This window comes from Phyllostomus discolor, chromosome 3, assembly GCF_004126475.2.
Source record: "Phyllostomus discolor isolate MPI-MPIP mPhyDis1 chromosome 3, mPhyDis1.pri.v3, whole genome shotgun sequence".
Taxonomy (NCBI): Eukaryota; Metazoa; Chordata; class Mammalia; order Chiroptera; family Phyllostomidae; genus Phyllostomus; species Phyllostomus discolor.
In genome coordinates this window covers 84,410,466-84,433,807 of record NC_040905.2, presented here as the reverse complement: position 1 = coordinate 84,433,807, position 23,342 = coordinate 84,410,466, and the positions used below count along the sequence as shown (strand labels likewise).

General features: G+C 35.6%; 1 protein-coding gene across 9 annotated transcripts in view; it reads right to left on the bottom strand.

Annotated features, from left to right (window-relative positions):
* CSNK1G3 (casein kinase 1 gamma 3) overlaps positions 1-23,342 on the bottom strand; it is a 104,938-nt gene that overhangs the window by 62,232 nt on the left and 19,364 nt on the right. For all 9 annotated transcript variants that reach the window (XM_028506733.2, XM_028506775.2, XM_028506741.2 and 6 more), the window contains exons 2-3: positions 15,557-15,983; positions 8,378-8,418 (exon numbers count right to left, since the gene is read on the bottom strand). In XM_028506733.2, the coding sequence (XP_028362534.1) occupies positions 8,378-8,418; positions 15,557-15,734 (219 nt within the window). In that variant the 5' untranslated portion in view covers positions 15,735-15,983. The remainder of the gene's footprint in view (positions 1-8,377; positions 8,419-15,556; positions 15,984-23,342) is intronic.

The following is a 23,342-nucleotide window of genomic DNA, read 5'->3' as shown; positions in this document are numbered from 1 at the left end:
ATTTTTTGGAATACTTTGAGAAGGATACTAGTTCTTCCTTAAATGTTTGGTAAAATTCACCTGTGAAGCCATCCAATCCAGCCAGGGCTTTTGTGTGCCAGGAGTTTATTGATTACTGCCTCAATTTTACCAGTTGTTATCAGTCTATTTAGGCTCTCTGCTTCTTCTTGATTCAGTTTTGGAAGATTATATGTTTCTAGAAATTTGTCCATTTCACCCAGGTTGGCCAATTTCTTGGCATATAGTTGTTCACAATAATTTCTTTCAATCCTTTGCATTTCTATATCAGTTATAACATTTCCTCTTTCCTTTCTGATTTTATTTATTTGTATCCTCTCTTTTTTTCGTGATGAGTGTGACTAAAGGTTTGTCAATTTTGTTTACGTACGCAAAGAACTAGCTCCTGGATTTATTGGTATTTTGAATTGTTCTTTTAGTCTCTATGTCATTTAATTCTGCCCTGATCTTATTTTCTTCCTTCTACTTGCTCTGGCCTGCCTTTGTTGTTATTCCTCCAGTTTTTGTAGATGTAGGGTTAGTTTGTTTATTTGAGTTTTTTCCATCTTCTTTAGGTAGGTCTTTAGTGCTATGAATTTCCCCCTCTCAGTATTGCCTTCACTGTGTCCTAAAGGTTTTAGGTTGTTGTATGTTCATTTTCATTTGCTTCCAGATACTTTTTCATTTCTTCTTTGATCTCATTGTTGACCCATTCCTTATTTAATAACATGTTATTCAGTCTCCATGTATCTGAATGTTTTGAGTATTTTTTCCTCAAGGCTGGTTTCTAGTTTCAATCCATTATGATCTGGGCACGTTTGACATGGTTTCAATTTTCTTGAATTTGTTGAGGCTTCTTTTATGTCCCACCATATGGTCCATCTTTGAAAATGTCCAAGTGCATTTGAAAAGAATGTATATATTGCTTCTAGGTGTGAAAGGTTCCGTATATATCAATTAAGTCCATTTGAGGTACAGTGTCATTCAGTGCCATGTATCCTTATTGATTCTTTGGAAGATCTATCTATTGTTGACAGTGGGGTATTAAAATCTCCTATGATGACTGTACTGTTATCACTATCTTTCTTGAAGTTCTCCAATATTTTCTTTATATATTTAAGTGCTCCTATGTTGGGTGCATAAATGTTTACAAAGGGTTATATCCTCCTTTGGACTTTTTATGTAGTGACCTTCTTTGTCCCTTTTTATGGCTTTTGTCATGACATCTATTCTGTCTGTAAGTACTGCTACCCCAACTTTCTTTTTGTTTGTTTTCTTGGAATATTTTTTTCTCCATCCCTTCACTTTCAGACTGTGTCGATCTTTTGTTCTGAGGTGAGTCTCTTGTAGATGGCATATATGCAGGTTGTGTTTTCTTATCAATTCAGCTACCCTATGTCTTTTGATTGGAGTACTGAGTCCATTTACATTTGAGGTTATTATTGATAGGTATTTATTTGTTGCCATTTTTCCACACCTGCGTTTCTTTCTCTTTCTCTCTTTCCCTCTTACGCACATGTGAGCTCTCCCTCCTTCTTTTTATAGCAGTCCCTTTAGTATCTCTTGCAGTGCTGGTTTGGTGGAGATGTAATCTTTTAGCCTTCTTTTGTATGGAAAGCTCTTTTTTTCACCTTCCATTTTAAATGAGAGCCTTGCTGGATAGAGTAGTCTTGGTTGTAGGTTCTTGTTTTTCATTACCTGGAATATTTCATACCAACCCCAATTGGCTTGTACTGTTTCTGCTGAGAAACAGTTGATAGAAAAAAATAAAATTCCAAACTCAAATAATCAAAGGCAGGAGGAAGGCAAAATGGAGTAAGACAGAGGAAAAGTACCCTATGAGATTTGAGATACAAAAATATAGTGAACACTTCTGACCAAGATGGAGGCATAGGTGGACACACTGTGCCTCCTCGCACAACCAAATTAAGGACAACAAAAATTTAGAAACAAAAAAAATAAAATAACCAGAACTGACAGAGAATTAAACTTTACGGAAGTCCGACAACCAAGGAGTTAGACACATTCATCCAGTCTGGTAGGAGGGACAGAGTTGGGTGACACAGCGGAGCTGGGCACTGGGCGGAGAGGGATTGCAGCCAAAAAAAAAAAAAAAGCTGTGGCTTGCAGACCCTGGTGCACAAGGCAGCAGCTGAAGGACCCCAGGAGCGCAGGTGGTAGCAGGCAGATCCCGGGTGCAGGGTGGCAGCAGGCAGACCCAGTGAGGCCCCCAGGGCAGCTGGCTGATGGAGCAATTCCACTTTCATGCGCAGACAAACCAGGTGAAGCTGGGTAGGGAGACGGACTACACAACCCAGGGCCCCAGCTCGGGGAAATAAAGCCTCAAAACACTGATTGAAAACACCGGTAGGCGTTGAGGTGCCAGGAGAGACTCCCAGCCTCACAGAAGACTATGTTGGAAAGACCCACAAGGTCCTAGAATGTACACAAGCCCACCCACCCGGGAATCAGCACCAGATGGGCCCAATTTGCTTATGGGAAATGACAGAAGGGACTGAAATCGGAGAGAGAGAAGAGCCATTGTTCCCTCTTGGGCCCCGCCCCCACATATAGCATCACAACCCAGCGACATGGGTTGGCCCACCCTGGTGAACACCTAAGGCTCCGGCCCTCATATGTAACAGGCGAGACAAGACAAAAAAAAAAAATGGCCCAAATGGAAGAACAGATCAAAGCCCTAGAGCAAATACTTTTAAGCGACAAAGAGATAGCCACCCTATCAGATACACAGTTCAAAGCACTGGTGATCAGGAAGCTCACAGAATTGGTTGATTGTGTTCACAAGTTAGATGAAAAAATGAAGGCTACGCTAAGTGAAATGAAGAAAAATGCACAGGGAACCAATAATGATGGGAAGAAAACTGGGACTAAAATCAATGCAGTGGACCAGAAGGAGGAAAGAAACATCCAACCAGAAAAGAAAGAAGAAACAAGAATTCAAAAAAGTGAAGAGAGGCTTAGGAACCTCCAGGATATCTTTAAACGTTCCAACATCTGAATTATTGGGGTACCAGAAGGGGAAGAGGAAGAGCAACAACCGGAAAAGTTATTTGAACAAATAATAAAGGAGAACTTCCCCAATCTGGCAATGAAAATAGACTTCCAGGAAGTCCAGGAAGCTCAGAGAGTGCCAAAGAAGTTGGAATCAAGGAGGAATACACCAAGACACGTCATAATTAAATTACCCAAGATTAAAATGAAAAAAAGAATCCTAGAGGCAGCAAGAGATAAGGAGACAGTTACCTACAAAGGAGTTCCATCAGACTGTCAGCTGATTTCTTAAAAGAAACCTTGCAGGCAAGAAGGGGCTGGAAAGAAGTATTCCAAGTCATGAAAGGCAAGGACCTACATCCAAGATTACTCTATCCAGCAAAGCTTTCATTTAGAATGGAAGGGCAGATAAAGTGCTTCTCAGATAAGGTCAAGTTAAAGGAGTTCATCATCACCAAGCCCTTATTTTATGAAATGTTAAAGGGACTTATCTAAGAAAAAGATAAAAAATATGAACAGTAAAATGACAGCAAATTCACAGTTAATAACAACCACACCTAAAACAAAAGTAAAAGCAAACTAAGCAAACAACTAGAATAGGAACAGAACCACAGAAATGGAGATCACATGGAGGTTTAGCAACAGGGGAGTGACAGGAGAGGGGGAAAAGGTACAGAGAATAAGTAGCATAGATGGTAGGTAGAAGATAGACATGGGGAGGACAAGAGTAGTATGGGAAATGTAGAAGCTAAAGAACTTAAGACACATGGACATGAACTAAAGGGGGGGAGTGTGGGTGGGAGGGCATATGCAGGATGGAGGAGAGTAAAGGGGGGGAAATGGGACAACCGTAATAGCATAATCAATACAATAAAATAAAATAATTAAAAACTTATTTGAAAAAATAATGAAAGAAACTTTCCTAATTTGGTCAACGAAGTAGACATAAAAGTCCAAGAAGCACAGAGAGTCCCAAACAAGTTGGACCCAAAGAGGACCACACCAAGACACATCATAATGAAAATGCCAAATGTTAAAGATAAAGAAAGAATCTTAAAAGCAACAAAAGAAAAGCAGGGTTACCTACAAAGGGGTTAGAATAAGACTGTTAGCTGATTTCTCAAAAGAAACTTTGCAGGCTAGAAGGGACTGGCAAGAAGTATTCAAAGTGATGAAACACAAGGACCTACAACCTATATTAACTCTATCCAGCAAAGCTATCATTCAGAATGGAAAGGCAGATAAAGTGCATCCCAGACAAAGTAAAAGAAAAGGAATTCTTCATCACCAAGCCTTTATTACATGAAATGTTAAAGGAAACTATGTAAGAAAAAGATGATCAAAACAATAAACATTAAAATGACAATAAATTCATAACTATCAACAACTGAATATAAAAAACAAACTAACCAAACAAGCAGAACAGGAAGAGAATCACTGTGAGGGGGAAGGGGAGAAGGGGGCAAAAGGTGCAGGGATTAAGAAGTACAAATTGGTAGGTACAAAATAGACAGAATGTCAAGAATGGAATAAAAAATGGAGAAACCAAAGAACTTATATGCATGACCCGTGGGCATGAAGTTAGGGGGGATTACTGGAGGAAATGGAAATACCAGGCAGAGGGAGGCAAAGAGAGAAAATTGTGACAACTGTAACAGCATAATCAATGAATTATATTTTTTTAAAAAGTTAAATATATATATATAGTGAACAAATAGGAATGCAATTGAAGAAGAACAGCAATAACCATTAATATACACTCTAAACAAACCATAATTTATAAAAGTATAAAGAAAATAAGGAAATTGTAAGTAAGGGGAACAAGAATATAAGCTGACTAAAGGAAGGAATGATATTGAGAAGATAGACGGAGAAATAATAAAAGTAAGGAATAGAAATGAAGTCTAGCATGGAGGAAAATAAAATTTACAATGAAAACAAGAAAGTGCAGGAAGAAGGCAAGATGGACTGAGGCAAGTGAAGGGTACAATGTGAGATCTGAAATAAAAATAAAATAAAAAATAGTGTAAAAATCTAAATAATAAAAAACAAAGAATAGTGAATGAACTGAAATACAATTGAAGCAAAAGAATAAATATTAAAAGGTTATGCAAAAGAAGGGAAAAAGTACCACAAATTCTGAAGAACAACGAGGTGGAATTCATCTCAGCAGAGTTTGGTGTTTGCCTTCTGTCTTTGCTTCCTGGACCTGCCTCTGGCTTTTTATCAGCTCAAGGCCCCAGGGTAGCACCACCATGGGTAACCCAAGGTAACTTCTGGCAGCACCACCTATATCCCCTTCACCGGCCTCTAAAGGGGGCTTCTGTTGTGACTGGGAAGGTGGGGTCCCTGGATCTCCCCTGGGAGGCACTATTCAGTCTTCTGGGAAAATTCCAGGTATGTTCTCCCTGCACCACCCAGCTTATTTTCAATAATGTATAGTTTCTGATGAACTAACTGTGCATTTCAACGGAGGGGCCAATCTGTGTAAGAGGGTCAGTTCTTTCCTGCTTGGTGCTGATGGCCGCTCTGTATGCACGCTGAGGCTGGGCAAGGCCCTTATTCCCCCTTGCGGCACCAATTTCTGATCTCTCTGCTTTGCTGGCCTCAGTGGAATAGAGCCTTAGGAACAAGTATATTTTGTCTCTCTTCAAGTTCAAAATGGGCCTGTTAGGCATTTCTCTTTCTGTCTTTCTCTTGCAGATATGCACCCTGCAGAGGGTTCTTGAGCCTGGCCTGCCTGTTCTGCAAGAGGTGGGGATTGGGTGCATCCTTCCCTTCCCAGAGGATAGATCTCCACTGAAGAAGGGGGCTCTGTCTGGCTGTAAATAATCTCAGGTGATCCACTCCTATCCACCCAGTTCCCAACCCACTGCACTCGCAGCAGATACAGTCCCAAACTCTCCAGTCTGCACAGCCTCCAGCATGCTAGCCACACCAGGCTGGGGCCACAAAATCCCTTGCTGTGCACCTTTCTGATCTCTCTGCTCAGCTGCACTCAGTGGGATTAAACCATGTCCTCAATCCTTTTCCCTTGCTATCAGGGCAGCTGCACAGGAGGTCTCTGCCCAGCACACCTCCATTCCCCTTTTAAAAAGTCTCTCTAGGCACTCCCACTGCAGCACTGAGTCACTATCAGGTTGTCCATACACACCATCTCCCCAAAAAGCCAAAAGTCTCTCACAGTCATGGCTGGCCACATCCTGCCTCCTCCACCTGACCCAGGGGCAGATAGAATCCCTCTCTCTCACTGGCACTCTCCCAGTTGGTATTTGCCACTGCAGCTATGGGTATGCTGCTCACTGTATGTGTATGTAGTCTGGATATCCCAGACTTTCTGTATCCCAGTCACTCCTGGCCCAGGTTTGGGAGTTCTCTGCCCTGGGAAAGGAGGGAGCCATACAGCTGCAATTTCTCACTAGGCTATCCACGCTGCAGGTGCCATGCATGGGGTATATCCCCTTTACCCTATAAAATCTCCTTACCCTCCACTGTGAGGCATCTTCTGCATTCCTTGGCTTCCAAACTTCATGTTAGCTAAGATTCTGTTGAATGTTCAGTTTTTTTTTCAAAAGATCAGCCAAGTATCCATGTTGGGGGCAAGAGCAAGTAGACTCAGCTTCCACATACTTGGCCACCATCTTCTCAGTCTCCCACATTTCTATTTGTGTGTGCCACCCCCATTCCCAACACCATATAATGTCTAGATTCTAGACAACTGGCGTAGAACATGGAAAAAGGAAGAATCCCAAAGAAACAGAAGTTGGTAATACCATTCAAACACTGCCTAGTCCCTGCATTCTGAGCCTCCTCATTGTCATTCATACAAACTAACTCCTCTTGTCCTGATTTCATGTTCATGAGGGAAGCTTGTCATTTTAACTTAGCTTTCTATGTATATCAGCCTATAGAAAAATAACATTATTTAAACTGATTTAGGCATTCTGAACCTGTAATAGTAAAACACTTCACAATAAAATTAGAAATTAGAGCCCTGGCTGGTGTGGCTCAGGGGATTGTGTGCCCACCTGCAAACCAAATCTAACTGGGTCTAGTCAGATTCCCAGTCAGGGCACATTCCTGGGTTGCAGGCTGGGTCCCCAGCAGGGAGTGTGGGAGAAGCAACCACACATTGATGTTTCTCTCCCTCTCTTTCTCCCCTCCTTCCCTTCTCTCTAAAAGTAAATAAATATTTTTAAGAATAAAAAAACTTAGAAATTAACTCTTCCTAAATATTTCTGAGAACTTGATTGATTGTGTGAATTGATGGAATTTACCTCTGATTAACAATGGTGATCCTAATGAGATAACCAAACCATATTTTCTGACATAGAACCAAAGACCAGACTTTAAAACCAAGATGAACTCCTCTAGGATTAAATGCCAGACCAAATCCACATGTCAGCCAGCCAGTCTTTGTGGTACCACAACCCTACTGTACACCTTATTTCCCAGAGAAAATAAACATTTGTTGTAATGAAATTTGGTCTATACTCACAAATATGCTCAAAATTAAGTAGTATAGTTTCAAGCCTATCCCAAAAGATTTTCTATTTCTTCCACTTGCCTCTTCCTCTAATCATTTCTTTTTATATATTAATCTCACAGTACCTTAATACAGCGGTTATATTGTCAGGGACAAGATTGAGAATGTCAGGCAGACTGGAAAAACAAAGCTAACCTCTTGGAAACTTGACTGGCAAACCAGATAGAAAAGACATGCCAAAGAATATATCTTATAAAAATTCCCAGATCCCAACTCTTCCAAAAAAAGGAGATGCCTTAGAGCTGTCATATCAGGCACATTTAGGACTTCAGGACAGTCCCATGGGAGTTTGCTTTCCTTGCTATCCTCCACCTACATCAAGCATTTCTGAATCCCTGAAGGTCAAGCAATAGCAAGCTTTATAATATATAAAGTATCAATAGAAAAATAGAGATTTCAGAAGCTACCTGGAAATAGTTTCAAAGAATATAATCTTAAATTCAAAGGGCACTTTTGTTCAAATGTGTGAATCAGAAAGAGAAATCTTGTTTTCTAATTTTTACTTAATTAAAAATGGCAATATGCCAGCTTCCTTCAATTAAAAATAGCACCAAAATTCAAAAATTAAATTCTATAATGCTGCCAAAGTAAAGGGATTGAGTTTTCATGGCATAGGAAGACACCAACATCCTACAGTTTATCATATACTTGAGAAGCCTGATGACACTAGGACATTAGTAACAAAAGATTAGTTTTGCCTATCACTTTCCCAATAAACACTCAAGTTATAAATGATATGAAAATTTAAAAAGTAACTAAAATATAGGTTAATCATTAAAGAAACAAAAAGGAATTACGGAAAAATAAGACATATGAACTTACCAGTTTAATTGCCACATATTCATTTGTATATAAATTTTTCCCTTAAAAAAAGAAAGGAAGAAATGTTAGATTTTACCAGTAACTAATTTTTAAAGATATACTATACAAAACTGTACTCTATGTGAAAAGAGAAAAGAGCACACATGATGCATTTAGAGAAAGCAGAGGTTGCTTCCAACTATTTGGCAAAAACCTCAGTGATGAGGAAATACTAATCAGCTCAATAACATATTCAGTATTGCACCAGAACTCAGAATAGAAAGTGATACTAATAAATACATCAGCCCAATTACAAAAATAGAAAGAATATTATTTTGTTGGAATATTGTACATAACTTACAAAGTAATTGACAGTCAAACACATGCTAAACTAAATTTCAAAACCAGAACTCCTCTATAAAACAGAAATACAAATTCCTCTACCAATCACCACCTCATTTCAAAATCATCATTATGGTATGTAATCTTATTGGGGTTCATATATAATTCAGTAAGTAGAATAAATATATGGAAAAATCAGTAATATATTAAAATAAAATATTATTATTCAATTATTAGCTGTGGTAAACTAGCTAAGTACTTTGAGAGAAAAAGTTATTAGCACCTGTATAACCAAATTAAATTCCAAATACTTTGAGTTAGATACAAAGCACAAAACAAGAATATTTTTATTTTTAAGTTTATTTTTCAATTATAGTTGACATCCAATATTATTTTAATTTCAATTGTACAAGTGATTACACATTTATATACCTCAGAAAGTTATCCTCCCATAACTCTAGTTCTCATCTGACACTGTAGATAGATATTATAACATTAATAACTAATTCCCATACTAAATTTTATATCCCTCTATTTTTATAACTGCCAATTTATACTTTTCAATCTCTTCACTTTTTTCTACCCATCCCCCAACCCCAAGTCCCAGTCTGGCAACCATCAATTTGTTCTCTGTATCTATAAGTTTGTTTCTGTTTTCTTTGTTCATTTATTTTATTTAGTAGTTACCACATATAAGTAAAACCATATGGCATTTGTCTTTCTTTGACTTATTTCACTTAGAATAATACCCTCTAGGTCTATCCATGTTGTTGCAAATGGCAAGTTCTCATTCTTTTTTATGGTTGAGTAATAATCCATAGTATGTATGTACCACATCTTCTTTATCTGTTCTTCTATCAAAGGATACTGAGGTTTTTTCCATATCTTGACTATTGTAAATAATGCTGCAATGAACACAGGGGTGCATATATCTGAGAAAAATATTTATCAGCCCAATATATGGAAGATTTCTTTCAGTATTAAAAGTGGAAAAAATTAAAAGGTCAGAAGATTTTATACAGATTTGATTGCATAAAATATTTTAAGCTTCTCAAGTTGGAAAAAAATCTACCAAAAAGACAGATAAATGACAAACCAGAATAAACATTTAATATCATTCATATGTAAAGAATTCAAATGAATTAATCTTTACAATGGCAAGTTGGAAATAATCTAAAAAGGCTCAATGGGTGAACATCTGTAAGCCAAGTAAAATACTACAGAGTATTTAAAAAGCAATAAGTACATGAAGAAAATCCGATATGTAAATTCATGTTTCTTTATAAGTACAGTTAAAAGAATAAAAATAGAGTATAGCAATCTGAATTGCTAGTATTTTTCCATAAGCATGTAAAATTTTTATTTAAAAAATACAACTATGATAGGTTTGTTGTTTTTATTTCTAACAACCGTGAAAATAGCTGAACCTGGTCACATTAGCTACTGAACACAGAACAGACAAGCATCAACTTTCACACACATGATTTTCCAGCATAACCCACCTAATTTCCTTTTATAAAGCAGCTGATGAATGTCAATAAAACTTCTAGGCAAAATCTCAAGTCTTATATATGTTGCCTCCATTGTGCAGCAGTTTGTTCATATAAATACTGTAATACTTTTCCAAATTTTATCTTTATTTTATAAAAATAAATGAAAAAATAAAAGAGCATTCATATTGATACTAAACAGCGTAAGTCTCATAAACCCATTATAATTATCAGAAAGATGAAACTCAACAGGAGTATCGAAACTGGTGAATGTTAAGCTGTATTCAGGTACTCATTGAGTCCATAGTTTTAAAAATTAGAAATCACCCTGGCTGGCATAGCTCAGTGGATTGAGCGCGGGCTGGGAACCAAAGTGTTCCAGGTTCAATTCCCAGCTAGGGTACATGCCTGGGTTGCAGGCCATAACCCCCAGCAACCACACATTGATGTTTCTCTCTCTCTCTCTCCCTCCCTTCCCTCTCTAAAAATAAATAAATAAAATCTTTAAAAAATAAAATCAAATCTAGAAACTGTCATTTCCTTTAAAAAAAATTAGAAATCATATTTTTAGTCAATAAGTTTAGCGTTTAGCTGTGCTTTCATGCACATTTTCAAGAATATTTTATGTATGAAAAATTTAGGTTTCCTCTAAAAAATACATAATAAATAATTTAATCTTAAAAAACTGCTGCCTAACAAAGAAGCAATTCGATTTTAAGTTCAAAGATGGAATCTGTATATTCCCAAGACATTATGATCTTTTCATGATTATTTTGTATGTGATACTTATTTACATGTACATGAGGGCTAAATATTCACAGGATGAGAAGTTAGGTTTAATACAGACTCCACAGAATCAAAATATACCAAATACTCCTAAAAGTACTTTTTGTTGACATTTATATAGTCAAATGTCTACTTTTATATCACAGCAGAAAGCACTAAATCCTAAAAGCATCATCTTTTCTTGAACATTAGAGATTCTGCTGAACTTTGAGGCTTATATTTACAAACATGAACAATGATTAAACAATACTTCCAATGCAGTTTTGTCATCTAACATAGGCACAGACCTCACATAGTTGGCTTTTAATCAATATTTGTTATTTGCATCACCAAACAAATGATGCACACACTATGTGTTTGTGGGTACAGTATGAGTGGGAGAGGAGTGTATGTGTAGAAGGAAACCAGTTAAGAGAAGGTTCCAAGTAGACTGGTTCCAGCTAACTGATGTTTTAATCCAATTTTAGAAGATATTCCTGATAGAACTTTGTGCCATATTAAACTTAAAAATATACTTGTACCAATTTTGTAGTATATGGATGATAATTAGAAAACCAGTATGTTCCACAAAAACAATACATGTGTTTATAGCAGGAACTACTAGTTACCTACCAATATCTATGCCCCACCCTCTATAAAAATAGAATGCCCCAATTTTCTAATGGCTATCCAGCTAAGAGACTACATTTTTAGCCTCTGTTTCATACTGTGTGGCCATGTGATTAAGTTCTAGATATTAGGTATATCAGTCTAAAATCCCAAGAAAAATGGTTCTCCTGTTCCTCCTTCTTCTTGCTGGCTGGGAGATAGCAACAACTGGAACAAATGCCTTACACACAGAGACCGAAGCCACATACTGAGGATGCAGAGGTACCCTGACAGCCCTGGGTGCTCTCCATCTGGTTTGTGTTATAAAAGAAAAGTAAACTATTTTGCTTCACACTATTTCGTTATAGCATCATAGTCTATTCCTTATTATTTCATTTTTCAGATAAGATATATAATATGCTTCATTTAGGAACAGTAGAAAAATCAATAAACATAAAAATTATGAACCCATTTAAATCTGCATATTTATTTGATATATAACATAAAGCCTGCAGAATTTTCAACAATTCTTAAATATAAACAATAAAATAGAGTTATGAGCTATACAGGAATAAGAAGAAACAAAAATAAAAGAAGTTATGAAAACTGTGTCATAATTATGTCAAAAGTTTACAAGATTTTATTCATAAAGTAATATGTAATACTCTTGTGCTTTTTTTTCTAATGTGATGCTCAGTCAGGTATAACCACAAGCAGGGACAAAAAAGAGGCTCAGGAAAACAATGTTTATTATGCTTATAAGTCCTCCAGGACAGATCACGGGAAGCATAATGTTTTGGTCAGGATGTAAGAGACAGAAGCGAGGAAAGACCTTACTTAGGCCAAGGCTTTTAGTTTCCATGCGAAAGGCAAGGCAGTGCAGGATAAACAGTTTAGAACTGGCTAGTTTGATTAATTCTGATAGCAAATAATTCTGGTGGCCTTTGGACTAAATAGGTGGTTCTCCAGTTGCCTTGCACCTAGCCATGAGATGATTAAGAAAGAAGGATGCCCCCCAGAGTATAAAAGCCAGATAGAGGAGGTATGGCTCTGGACGGTTTAGTTTGCAGATCAAAGGCATGATCCCAACTGAGAACTGGCTAGCCCCAGAAGAGCAATCTCTCCCCAGCCAGAAAGGTTTGGCAAGATGTCAAAACATCTTAAAACATATATAGAATGTATAAAACATATATGGAACACACAAAACATGCAGAATAAATAAAATATGTATACAGTGTAATTCTGCATTTTTGCTAGCTATATTTGGTCTCATTCAATGCCTGTTAAAAACATTTCTAGGGGTTTCAGTGACTGTCTAAGCTAGAAATACACCTATTAATATGCAGAATGCAAGCATTACCACCAATTCATATAAAGATAAAATAAAACCAAAATACATTAATTCATCATTTTACAATAAAAAATAGATAAAATGATGGTAAATCATTTTCCTAAAATTAATTTTAGAGTACTGTTTAAGATGTCTACCTATGTTTTAAAAATCTCAAGACCAATTGCTTATGTCTAACTTTATTCTTTAAAATAATTATCCATAAGAGTAGTTTGATCAGTAAGTAAAGTAAATACTGTCTCCTCTTGGTGCATTTGGGGTTGTGTGTGGAGGTGCAACCCTTCTTGTGTCCAAGAAGTTTGGACCACAGGCAGTGGAACAGTCCTCTAAAAAAATAAAAAATAAAAACACCTGTCCAGCCCAAACTGCCAATAGCAACTTTGTTGAAAACCACTTACCTACAATATGTATAGCTTATATTCTCTTACCCAAAAAATAATTGTAAAAGTTTTAGTGCCAAAAATCAAATGTCTGAGATGTGTCTATAAATGTGGTTTTCAAAAGGCACATTAAGAATCTAAACCAGCTTTTAACATAAGCATGTTTATTCAGTATAAAAAGAATGATGCTTAAAATAACTTTTTCTGCCTTAAAAAAGGAGTAAAATGTCCCATTAGTAATTGTTCAAGTTTTAGTATATTATAAATATACATAAAACATAGATACATATATATATAGATAACATTTAAACAAACATATATAAATATACAATAAACATCCAAAGATAGAATAAATAGATACAGATAGGTAAGTAATGGGCGGATAGATGGATGGATTAACAAATCATCTTATTCCTGTTCTTGCTTATTCATAGACTACAGAAGTAAGGAGTATTTAACAACTTTTTAAGTATATAGCATATATAGCTTCAGGATATGGAACATACTGTTTTTCATGATGCACTGTTTAAAATGGTTCAGAAGATTTTTTTGTGTATATATACACATACATACACGCATACATACACACTACAGATATGCAGATGCACGTAATTATTTTGAAATAAATCCTATGAAACCAATTTTGAATAAAAATGACCAAAGTACTATATAGTATTATAGTCATATACACAGTAGATAGATATAATACAAACATATTAATTTAATATATAGCTGTAGTGCTAATTTATATAAATTTAAGAATATATACATATACCATAATTTTAATTTTTAAAAAGGGCAAATATCTTGATACCATCTTTTAAAGGAACAGAATCATCCTTTACCTAAAATATGCAGGCACAGTGCTAATCCTTTTATATCATCATCTAAATTTAATCTTTGCAATAACCTACACAATGGAAATAATACCACTTTAGAATTGAAGAATTTGAGGCCCTGTATGGTTAAGTGACTTATGTATTCCATAATACAAGGGGCACTTATTATATTTTTCAGTGTATTATCAGTGCCTAATCATGCCTCACACATGATAAACATTCAGTAAATTCTGAATGGATGGATGATGGTACTCAAAGTTAGACAAGTAAATAAACTGGTTATTCTAAGTCCCAAATCAAAAACAGTCTAAGAAATTCAAAATACCTAATTCAATATCCTTCAAAAAGTGTCAGTCACCCTTTAAAACATTTGAGTCCCTACTAAAATGCAAAAGAGTGTTCCAGTCACATCATATTACAGCAATGTACAACATATGTCATTACCTTTCACTAGTTTGTTTCTTTTAAAGATTTAAGGCACGGTACATTAACTGCACAAAACACTACTAAAATGAGAAACTAACTACAAATTAGGGTGTTTTTACAAAACGAAAGGAAAAGTAGTTGAATACATAAACACACAGTTGAACTTATTTCTAACAAGTAGAGTTGGATCTAAGAAAATCTGTAAAGCCAAGTCTTTTCTTTTTATTTCCTAAATTTCCACTATTGGTGGTCCATTAACCAGAGCCCACAAGGTACCTCAGTACTCCATATAACCATGCTGCCCTCCTTGTTTCTGCTCAGTAAACATCACCACATCTTTAATAAGAGTTAAAAACCTAGATTTTGGTTCTGCGTCTATCATTAAATTGCTGTGTGACATTCGGCAGGTAACCCTGTCTGAGTTTCAACTTCTTTAAATGTAGAGCCTGGAGGTTTAATTGTACCAATGTTTCTCAAACATGCCTGACTGTAAGAGTAAACTGAATCAGTCCTTTGCATCTCCCACTCTGAGCCCCGCCTGTCCTGGATGTACTCTGGGGGGCAGGATAAGTTACACCATGTAAATTTTACTGACTTATGGAGTTTCAGTATATTACCTTGACTTTAAGTCATACATATTCTCCAAAAGTGATCAGTTAGTAAAGTTCAGATCTGAAAAAGTAGCCTAAACACAATTATCATTCCTAAGGAATACACTGCAAAGGCTTCCCTGGCACCTATTTCAGCCTTCTATGACTTTTTAATTTACTTTCTTTTTCTCATATTCTGCATGGTTAATCTCAAGCAAATGGATATTCCCACACAGAGAATTCTTCAGAAATGAATATTCAAGTACATAAAAAATTTCCAACATCTATATTCTTTAAAATTACCACAGCAAAGTAAACAATTAAATAACTAAATCATTTTCATTAGAAAGTATATACTTCATTTTTAAAAATGCTCACAACATAAAAGAATAAACAAAAGAATCTTACCTAATCGTAGTTCTCCAAAATTGCCACAACCAATTTTTTTTCCAACTCTGAAGTTAGGTCCAACCATTAAAACTCCAGAGGATGAAGACCCAGTTCCTCGAGTGTTGTGTCCCGATCGACCACTAGGTCGTGCCATTCTATCCTCTGATTTGTCCTTGTCTTTCTTTTTATTATCCATATCAAGTTTTCGGTACTCCACTTTGAATTCTTTAATCAAGACAAGTACACTGAAAGAGGGTATTGTGAGAACAGGTACATCACTAGGTCACTGTACCAGGTGGGTAATGTTAACATTCAAATTAACAGTAGGTAGTCAATTAACTGGTGCGTGTTCATCCCATTCGTAAAATTTTTCTCAGTTGTCTTTTCAGCAAAACATGTCTTCAAATTTTTCTTTTCAATGATGTGCGCTGATGATGATAGGGAGCTAAAACAAAAAAGAAAATTAGTCACCTTAAAAAATTTTAAATATTATGTTTGGGAAGTTCATAACACAGTTCAGGGAATAGATTACTGCTATTGACAGATGCCCACTAAAACCAAGCCACAGTAGACTCTTAAATTAATGATTATTCTTTATTCCTATACTTTAATATGCAGAGATCACAAAAAAAGAAAGAAATCAAGGATTCATCTATATACCTTAAAAATAAAAAAGTAACAAAAATGTACTGAGCATTTCATAAGCCAATATACATTCACTAAACTCGACCTTTCTTTCAGCTTAAAATCATTTCAATACTAAAAATAATCCAGTAACTCAATACAAGAATTCTGATTAAAAAGCAGAAAAGGAGAATAGTTTGAAAATTAGTAAAATCTTAATGAAAATATCTCCATATGTTCATTGTTCATACACTTAATTTTCAAAGTCATTTTCAAATATATATTCCCATTTGATCTTCATTTATTCAAATATTTATTACCCACCAGCTGTACATGGAAATGGTGCTGAGAACTCATAATACAAAAATCATTCTTGCTATCTATCAAAAAAATTAATTATTAATGTAACACTAAAATTGGACTTAAAAAATAAATGCAATTTTTCAACCACACAAGAAGAAATAAAAGGCATCCAAACTGGAAAGGAAGAAGTAAAACTGTCATTATTTGCAGATGACATAATACTGTATATATAGAACCCTAAAAATTCCACCAAAAAAAACCTACCAGAACTGAAAGATTAATTCAGTAAAGTAGCAGGATAAAAAATAAATGTCCAGAAATGAACTGCATTTTTATACACCAATAATGAACTATCAGAAAAGAAACTAAGAAAAACAATCTCATCCACAATTGCTTCAAAAAAAAATAAAGTACCTTGGAATAAATTAACCAAGGATGTAAAAGACATCCTCAGAAAATTATAAGACACTGAAGAAAAAAATTGAAGAAGATACGTGTAAGTAGAAACATATACCATGTTCACGGATAGGAAGTATTAACACTATTACAATGTCCATACTAACCAAAGCTATCTATAGATTCAATGCAATTCCTATCACAGAACTAGAACAAATATTCCAAAAATTTATATGCAACCACAAAAGACCCCAAGTATCCACAGCAATCTTGAGAGAGAAGAACAAAATACGAAGAATCATGCTACCTGATATCAAACTATACTCCAAGGGCATGGTAATCAAAACAGCATGGTACTGGCATAAAAGCAGACATACAGATCAATGGAACAGAACAGAGAACCCAGAAATAAACCCATGCCTTTACAGTAAGTTAATATTTGACAAAGGAGGCAAAAACATACAATGAAGTAAAGATATTCTATTCAATAAATGATGTTGGGAATATTAGACAAATATATGTGCAAAAAAAATGAAAACAGACCACCTTCCTCCACCATACACAAGAATAAACTCAAAATGGATTAAAGACTTCAATGTTAGTCTCAAAACCATAAAAACCCTAAACAACATGGGTAGTAAAATGTCAGACATTTCTTATGGCAATATTTTTTCTGATTATCTCCTTGGGCAAGAAAAACAAAAATAAATGAACAAATGGGACTACATCAAACCAAAAAGTTTTCGCACAGCAAAGTAAACCATCTACAACCCACCAAATGGGAGGACACATTCACCAATACATCTGATAAGGGATTAACATCCAAAATCTATAAAAATCTTGTAAAACTCAACACAAAAAAAAATCCAGAAAAGGCAGAAAACTGTACTTGAACAACAATAAAAAATGTTTAAAATAAATAAATAAAATAAAAAACAAACAATCCAATTAAAAAATGGGCAGTGCACCTGAATAGATACTTCTCCAAAGAAGACATGCAGATGGCCCATAGACATATGGGAAAATGCTTGACATAACTAATCATCAAAAATGCAAATTAAAACCACAATGAGATATCACTTCACACCTGTCAGAATGACTATCATCAACAAATCAACAAAGAAGTGTTGGCAAGGATGCAGAGGAAAGGGAACCTTCATGCACTGTGGGTGGGAATGTAGACTGGTACAGCCACTGTGGAAAGCAGTATACAGTTACATCAAACAATTAAAAATGGAACTGCCCTATGACCCAGTGATTCCACTTCTGGGAATTTATCCAAAGAAATCCAAAGGAATATATGCACCCATATGTTCACTGCATTGTTATTTACAATAGCTAAGATATGGAAGCAGCCCAAGTGTCCCTTAGTCAATGAGTGTATAAAACAGCTATGGTACAACTACACAATGAAACACTACTTGCCTGTTAAAAAGAAGGAAATTTTACCCTTTGCAACAGTATGGATAGACCTGGAGAGCATTATGCTAAGTGAAGAAAGCCAGTCAGAGAAAGATAAGTACCATTATGATTTTACTCATAAGTGGAATCTAATGAACAAAATGAACTAACAAGCAAAATAAAGATAGACTCATAGAGAACAAGTTGACATCTGCAGGGCAGGAGAGAGATTTGGTAAAAAATAAACAAAGAGAGAAAGAAGTCATGGACACAGACTATAGTGTGGTGATTGCTGGGGAGGAGATGAAGGAGGTCCTGGGGGAATAAATGGTGATGGATGGAGATTTGACTTGGGGTAGTGAATAACACAATACAGTGTACACTTCATGTGTTGTAGAATTGTGTACCTGAAACCTGTATAATTTTGATAATCAGTGTCACTCCAGTAAATTCAATTTTTAAAAAATCACTGGATTTGTGAAGCTAATAGTATGAAAGAAAAATACCAAATATAATAATAATATCAAGGAAGCAGATCATTCAAAATTCAGAAGAGAACAAAAAAAGACACTTAGCTTTTCAGAGGCTTTTGAGAAGAACAATAATATATGCACAGGGTAAAAAAATAATGCTACATTAAATGGGATAGCCAAAAACAAAGTGGGGCAACAACTCTAATATGTAATACAAAAATACAAAGGAAAAAAAGAAAGGATAAAAGAAAGAAGTCATTCAAAACCTCCAACTTCTAACTAATAATTGAAATTAATAGGGAGGACAAAGAAAATTGAGGAAAATAAATTTTCCAAAAAAAATATCCTGAGCTAGAGAAAAATTAAAAAGCCCAGACTGTTAATCAAAGAAAAGTAGCACAAGAATACTACTAGGTTCTACTACAAGTCCCAATAGTGTAAGGACAGTTCATTGATTTTCAGCTTTTAGAATCTGTCCTACCCAATAAAAATGCAAGATAAATATTACAGGAGAGAATAACCTTGACAGTGTTAAAATAAAACTACAACTGACAGACATGCAGGTGATAAAGGGAGAAGAGGTAGAAGGAAGAATAGGGATAAGACCATCTGTACTTACAAAGTACAAAATAGAGAGATAATGTAAAATTTGCTAAAATAAAAAATAGATGTGTAAGAACATTATTTAAAGTTTCAAAGGTAAGCAGCTGATGAAGAAAATGTAGTAACTAGCCAAACATTTAGAGGCAGAATTGAAAAAAGAGTATGTGAGTTAAAAATCTCATTTCTCTTGCCCTAAACAGGTGGCTCAGTTGGTTGGAGCACTGTCCCATGCACCAAGGTTACAGGTTTGATTTCCAGTTGGGGTGCATACAGGAGGCAATTAATCTCTCTCTCTCTCACTCTCTCTCTCTCTCTCTCTCTCCTCTCTCTCTCTCTCATCAATAAAAATCAGATCCTCTGGTAAGGATTTCTTAAAAATCTCATTACTCTTAGGTATAGAATTAAAACATAATGCATCCACAAAGACTATTTTAGTTCTTCCTTTCCAGTTTGGATGCCTAACTGAACTGGCTAGAACTCTCAGTATTAGGATGACTATGATGGAAGTGGAAAGAGTGGGAATCCTTGTCTTGTTCCTGATTTTACAGGAAAAGCTTTCAACTTTTTTACCATTGAGTATGTTAGCTGTGGGATTGTCATAGGTGACTATTGTTTGAGGTTCATTCGTTCTATAGCAAATACGTTGAGAGTTTTATCATGAAAAGATGTTGAATTTTGTCAAATGCTTTTTCTGGACCTATTAAGATGATCATACAAATTTTATTCATCATTAAGTTAATATGGTGTATCACACTGATTTTTTTTTGTATGCTGAACCACCCTTGCACAGCAAGGATAAATCCCACTTGATCACAGTACATGATAATGAAATATTCCTCTAAATTCAGTTTGCTAGTATTTGGTTTAGGATTTTTACACCTATTGTCATCAGGAATATTGGACTGTAATATTCTTTTCCTGTAGTGCCCTTGTATGGCTTTGGTATTAGGGTAATGCTGGCCTCATGAAATGAGTTTAGGAGTGTTCCCTCCTCTTCAACTTTTTTCAAATAATTCAAGAAGCATTAGTGTTAATTCGTTAAATGCTTGAAAAAATTCACCACTAAAGCCATTTGGTCCTGGGCTTTTATATGTTCAGATACTTTTTATTACTAATTCAATGTCCTTAGTAATTGTAGGCCTATTCAGATTTTCTGTTTCTTCCTGATTCAGTCTGTACACACTGTATGTTTCTAGGACTTTACTTTTTTCCTCCAGATTACTTGATTTGTTGGCATATAACTACTCAGAGTAGTCTCTTATAATCCGTTGTATTTATGTGGTATCAGTTATAATATCTTCTCTTTTACTTCTGATTTGCTCAAATAAATGATTTTTATTCTTTATTGTGGGATAAACCTTTTTTTAGTTAACATTACTAACATTGCATTCTATGAAAGAGAAAGTAATACCATTTGCAATAGTATCAAAAAGAATAAAATACTTAGGAGTAAATTTAATCAAGGAGATAAAAGACCTGTACACTGAAAACTGTAGACAATAATTAAAGAAAGTAAAGAAGATGCAAACACATTGCAAGATATCTCATGTTCTTGGAACTTGAAGAATTAATATTGTTAAAATATCTATACTACCCAAAGTGATCTACAAATTCACTGGAATCCTTAACAAAATTCTGACGGCTTTTTTCAAAGAAATAAAAAAAAAAATCCCAAGATTTGTATAGCACCACTAAATACTCCAAGTATCTAAAGCAATTTTGAGAAAAAAAGAACAAAGTTGAAAGTGTCACACTTCCTGATTTCTATCTATATCACATAACTATAATGATCAAAACACTATGTTATTGCCATAAAAACAAACACACAGATTGATGGAACAGAATAGAGATCCCAGAAATAAATCCATGGATATATGGTCAGCTAATGGAGAATCCAGAACACACAATAGAGAAAGTATATCATTTATTTCTCTTCAATAAATGATGTATGGAAAACTACATATCCATATGCAAAAGAGTGAAAATGGATACCTATCTTACATCACTCACAGTAATTAACCTGTAATGGGTTAAAGACTTAAAGGTGATACCTGAAACCACAACTACTAGGAGAAAATAGAGGAGAAAGTTTCTTATTTTTATTATATTTTATTGATTATGCTATTACAGTGGTCCCAAATTTCCCCCCTTTAATCCCTTTCACCCAGTATACCCACTCCCTCAAGCAAGTCCTCCCATATGTTCATGTCCATGGGTTATGCATGTAAGTTCTTTGGCAACTCCATGTCCTATACTTTTCTTAACATCTCCTTGCCTATTCTGTAACTTCCAATTCATACTCCTTAATCCCTTCATCTTTTCCACCATTCCCCTAAGCCCCCCTCCCAGCTGGCAACCATCCAAATGTTCTCCATATCTATGATTCTGTTTCTGTTCTGCTTGTTGCTGAGTTTGTTTTTTAGATTCAATTGTTGGTAGTTATGTATCTATCATAATTTTAATGTTCATAGTTTTGATATTCTTTTTCTCAAATAAGTCCCTTTAATATTTCATATATAATGGTTCAGTGGATGAAGTCTTTTTTCTTTACCTTGTCTGTGAAACACTTTATCTGCCCTTCAATTCCAAAAGATAGCTTTGCTGGGTAATCTTGATTATAGGTTGTTGCTTTTCATCATTTTGAATACTTCTCACCAATCCTTTCTAGCCTGCAAAGTTTCTTTTGCGAAATCAACTGACAGTCTTTAGGGACTCCTCTGTGGGTGACTATCTGCTTTTCTCTTGCTGCTTTTAAGATATTCTCTTTATCTTTAACCTCTGGCATTTTAGTTATGATGTGTCTTGGTGTGGTCTTCTTTGTGTCCATCTTGTTTGAGACTCTCTGTGCCTCCTGGACTTGAATGTCGATTTCCTTCACCAAATTAGGGAAGTTTTCTTTCACTATTTTTTCAAATAGGCTTTCAATTTCTTGCTCTTTCTCTTCTCCTTCTGGCATCCCTATAAGGCAAATGTTGGATCTCTTGAAGTTGTCCTAGAGGCTCCTTGTACTATCCTCTTTTTTTAGGATTCTTTTTTCTTCTTCCTGTTCTGATTGGATGTCTTTTGCTGCTTTATGTTCCAAATGATTGATTTTATTCTCAGCTTCATCCACTCCACTGTTGATTGCCTGTAAATTATTCATATTTCAATTACTGCATCCTCCATTTCTGATTGGATAATTTCATGCTGTGTGTACCCACTGAGTTCCTTGAGCATCCTTGCACTCTGAATCTGATAGATTGCTAATCTCCATTTTGTTCAGTTTTTTTTCCTGGAGTTTTGTTCTGTTACTTCATTTGGGCCATATTTTTTTGTCTCTTCATTTTGTCAGTCTCACTGTGTTTATTTCTATGTATTAGGTAGAGTTGCTTTGAACTCCTATCTTGGTAGTATGGCCTAATGTAGTAGGTATCCTGTAAGTATGTGTCCAGTGGCACAGCCTCCCCTATCACCCAAGCTAGGTGCTCCCCCTGTGTGGGCTGAGTACTCCTTCCTCTTGTAGTTGAGTCTTGATTGCTGTTGGCAGGTCAATGGGAAGGATTTACCCAGGCCAGTCAGCTGGTAGGACTGCTGTGACCACTGGCCATCAACTACCTCTCTCTCTGTGGCTTGTGGAAATGGTTGGATGGTGGTACTCTGACATGATCTGTAACTGTCCACTGAGTACAGACTCTGGGGTTTCCCAGGTGGTACAGGCCCAGGTCAACCACTATCTGTGTTCTGTCTGGGGCCACTTGGCATAAGCCATAAAGCGATCTACAGATGGCTGCTACTAGAGCTGGGCCTTAGCAAGAAGTACAAGGGCTGGGCTCTGCTGTTGCTTGTTTGAGCAGGTTTAGGAAGGTCTGAAGCCTGTGCCAAGCCATTCATATGGAAAAGCCACTGTTAACAGTTTTGGTGGGCCTGTAAGTTGAATGGGGCAAAGCCTTAGGTAATCACCACTGAAGCATTTAATACTAAAATAACTAAAAGTGGTTTTAAACATCTTCAAACTCAGAGAAAGA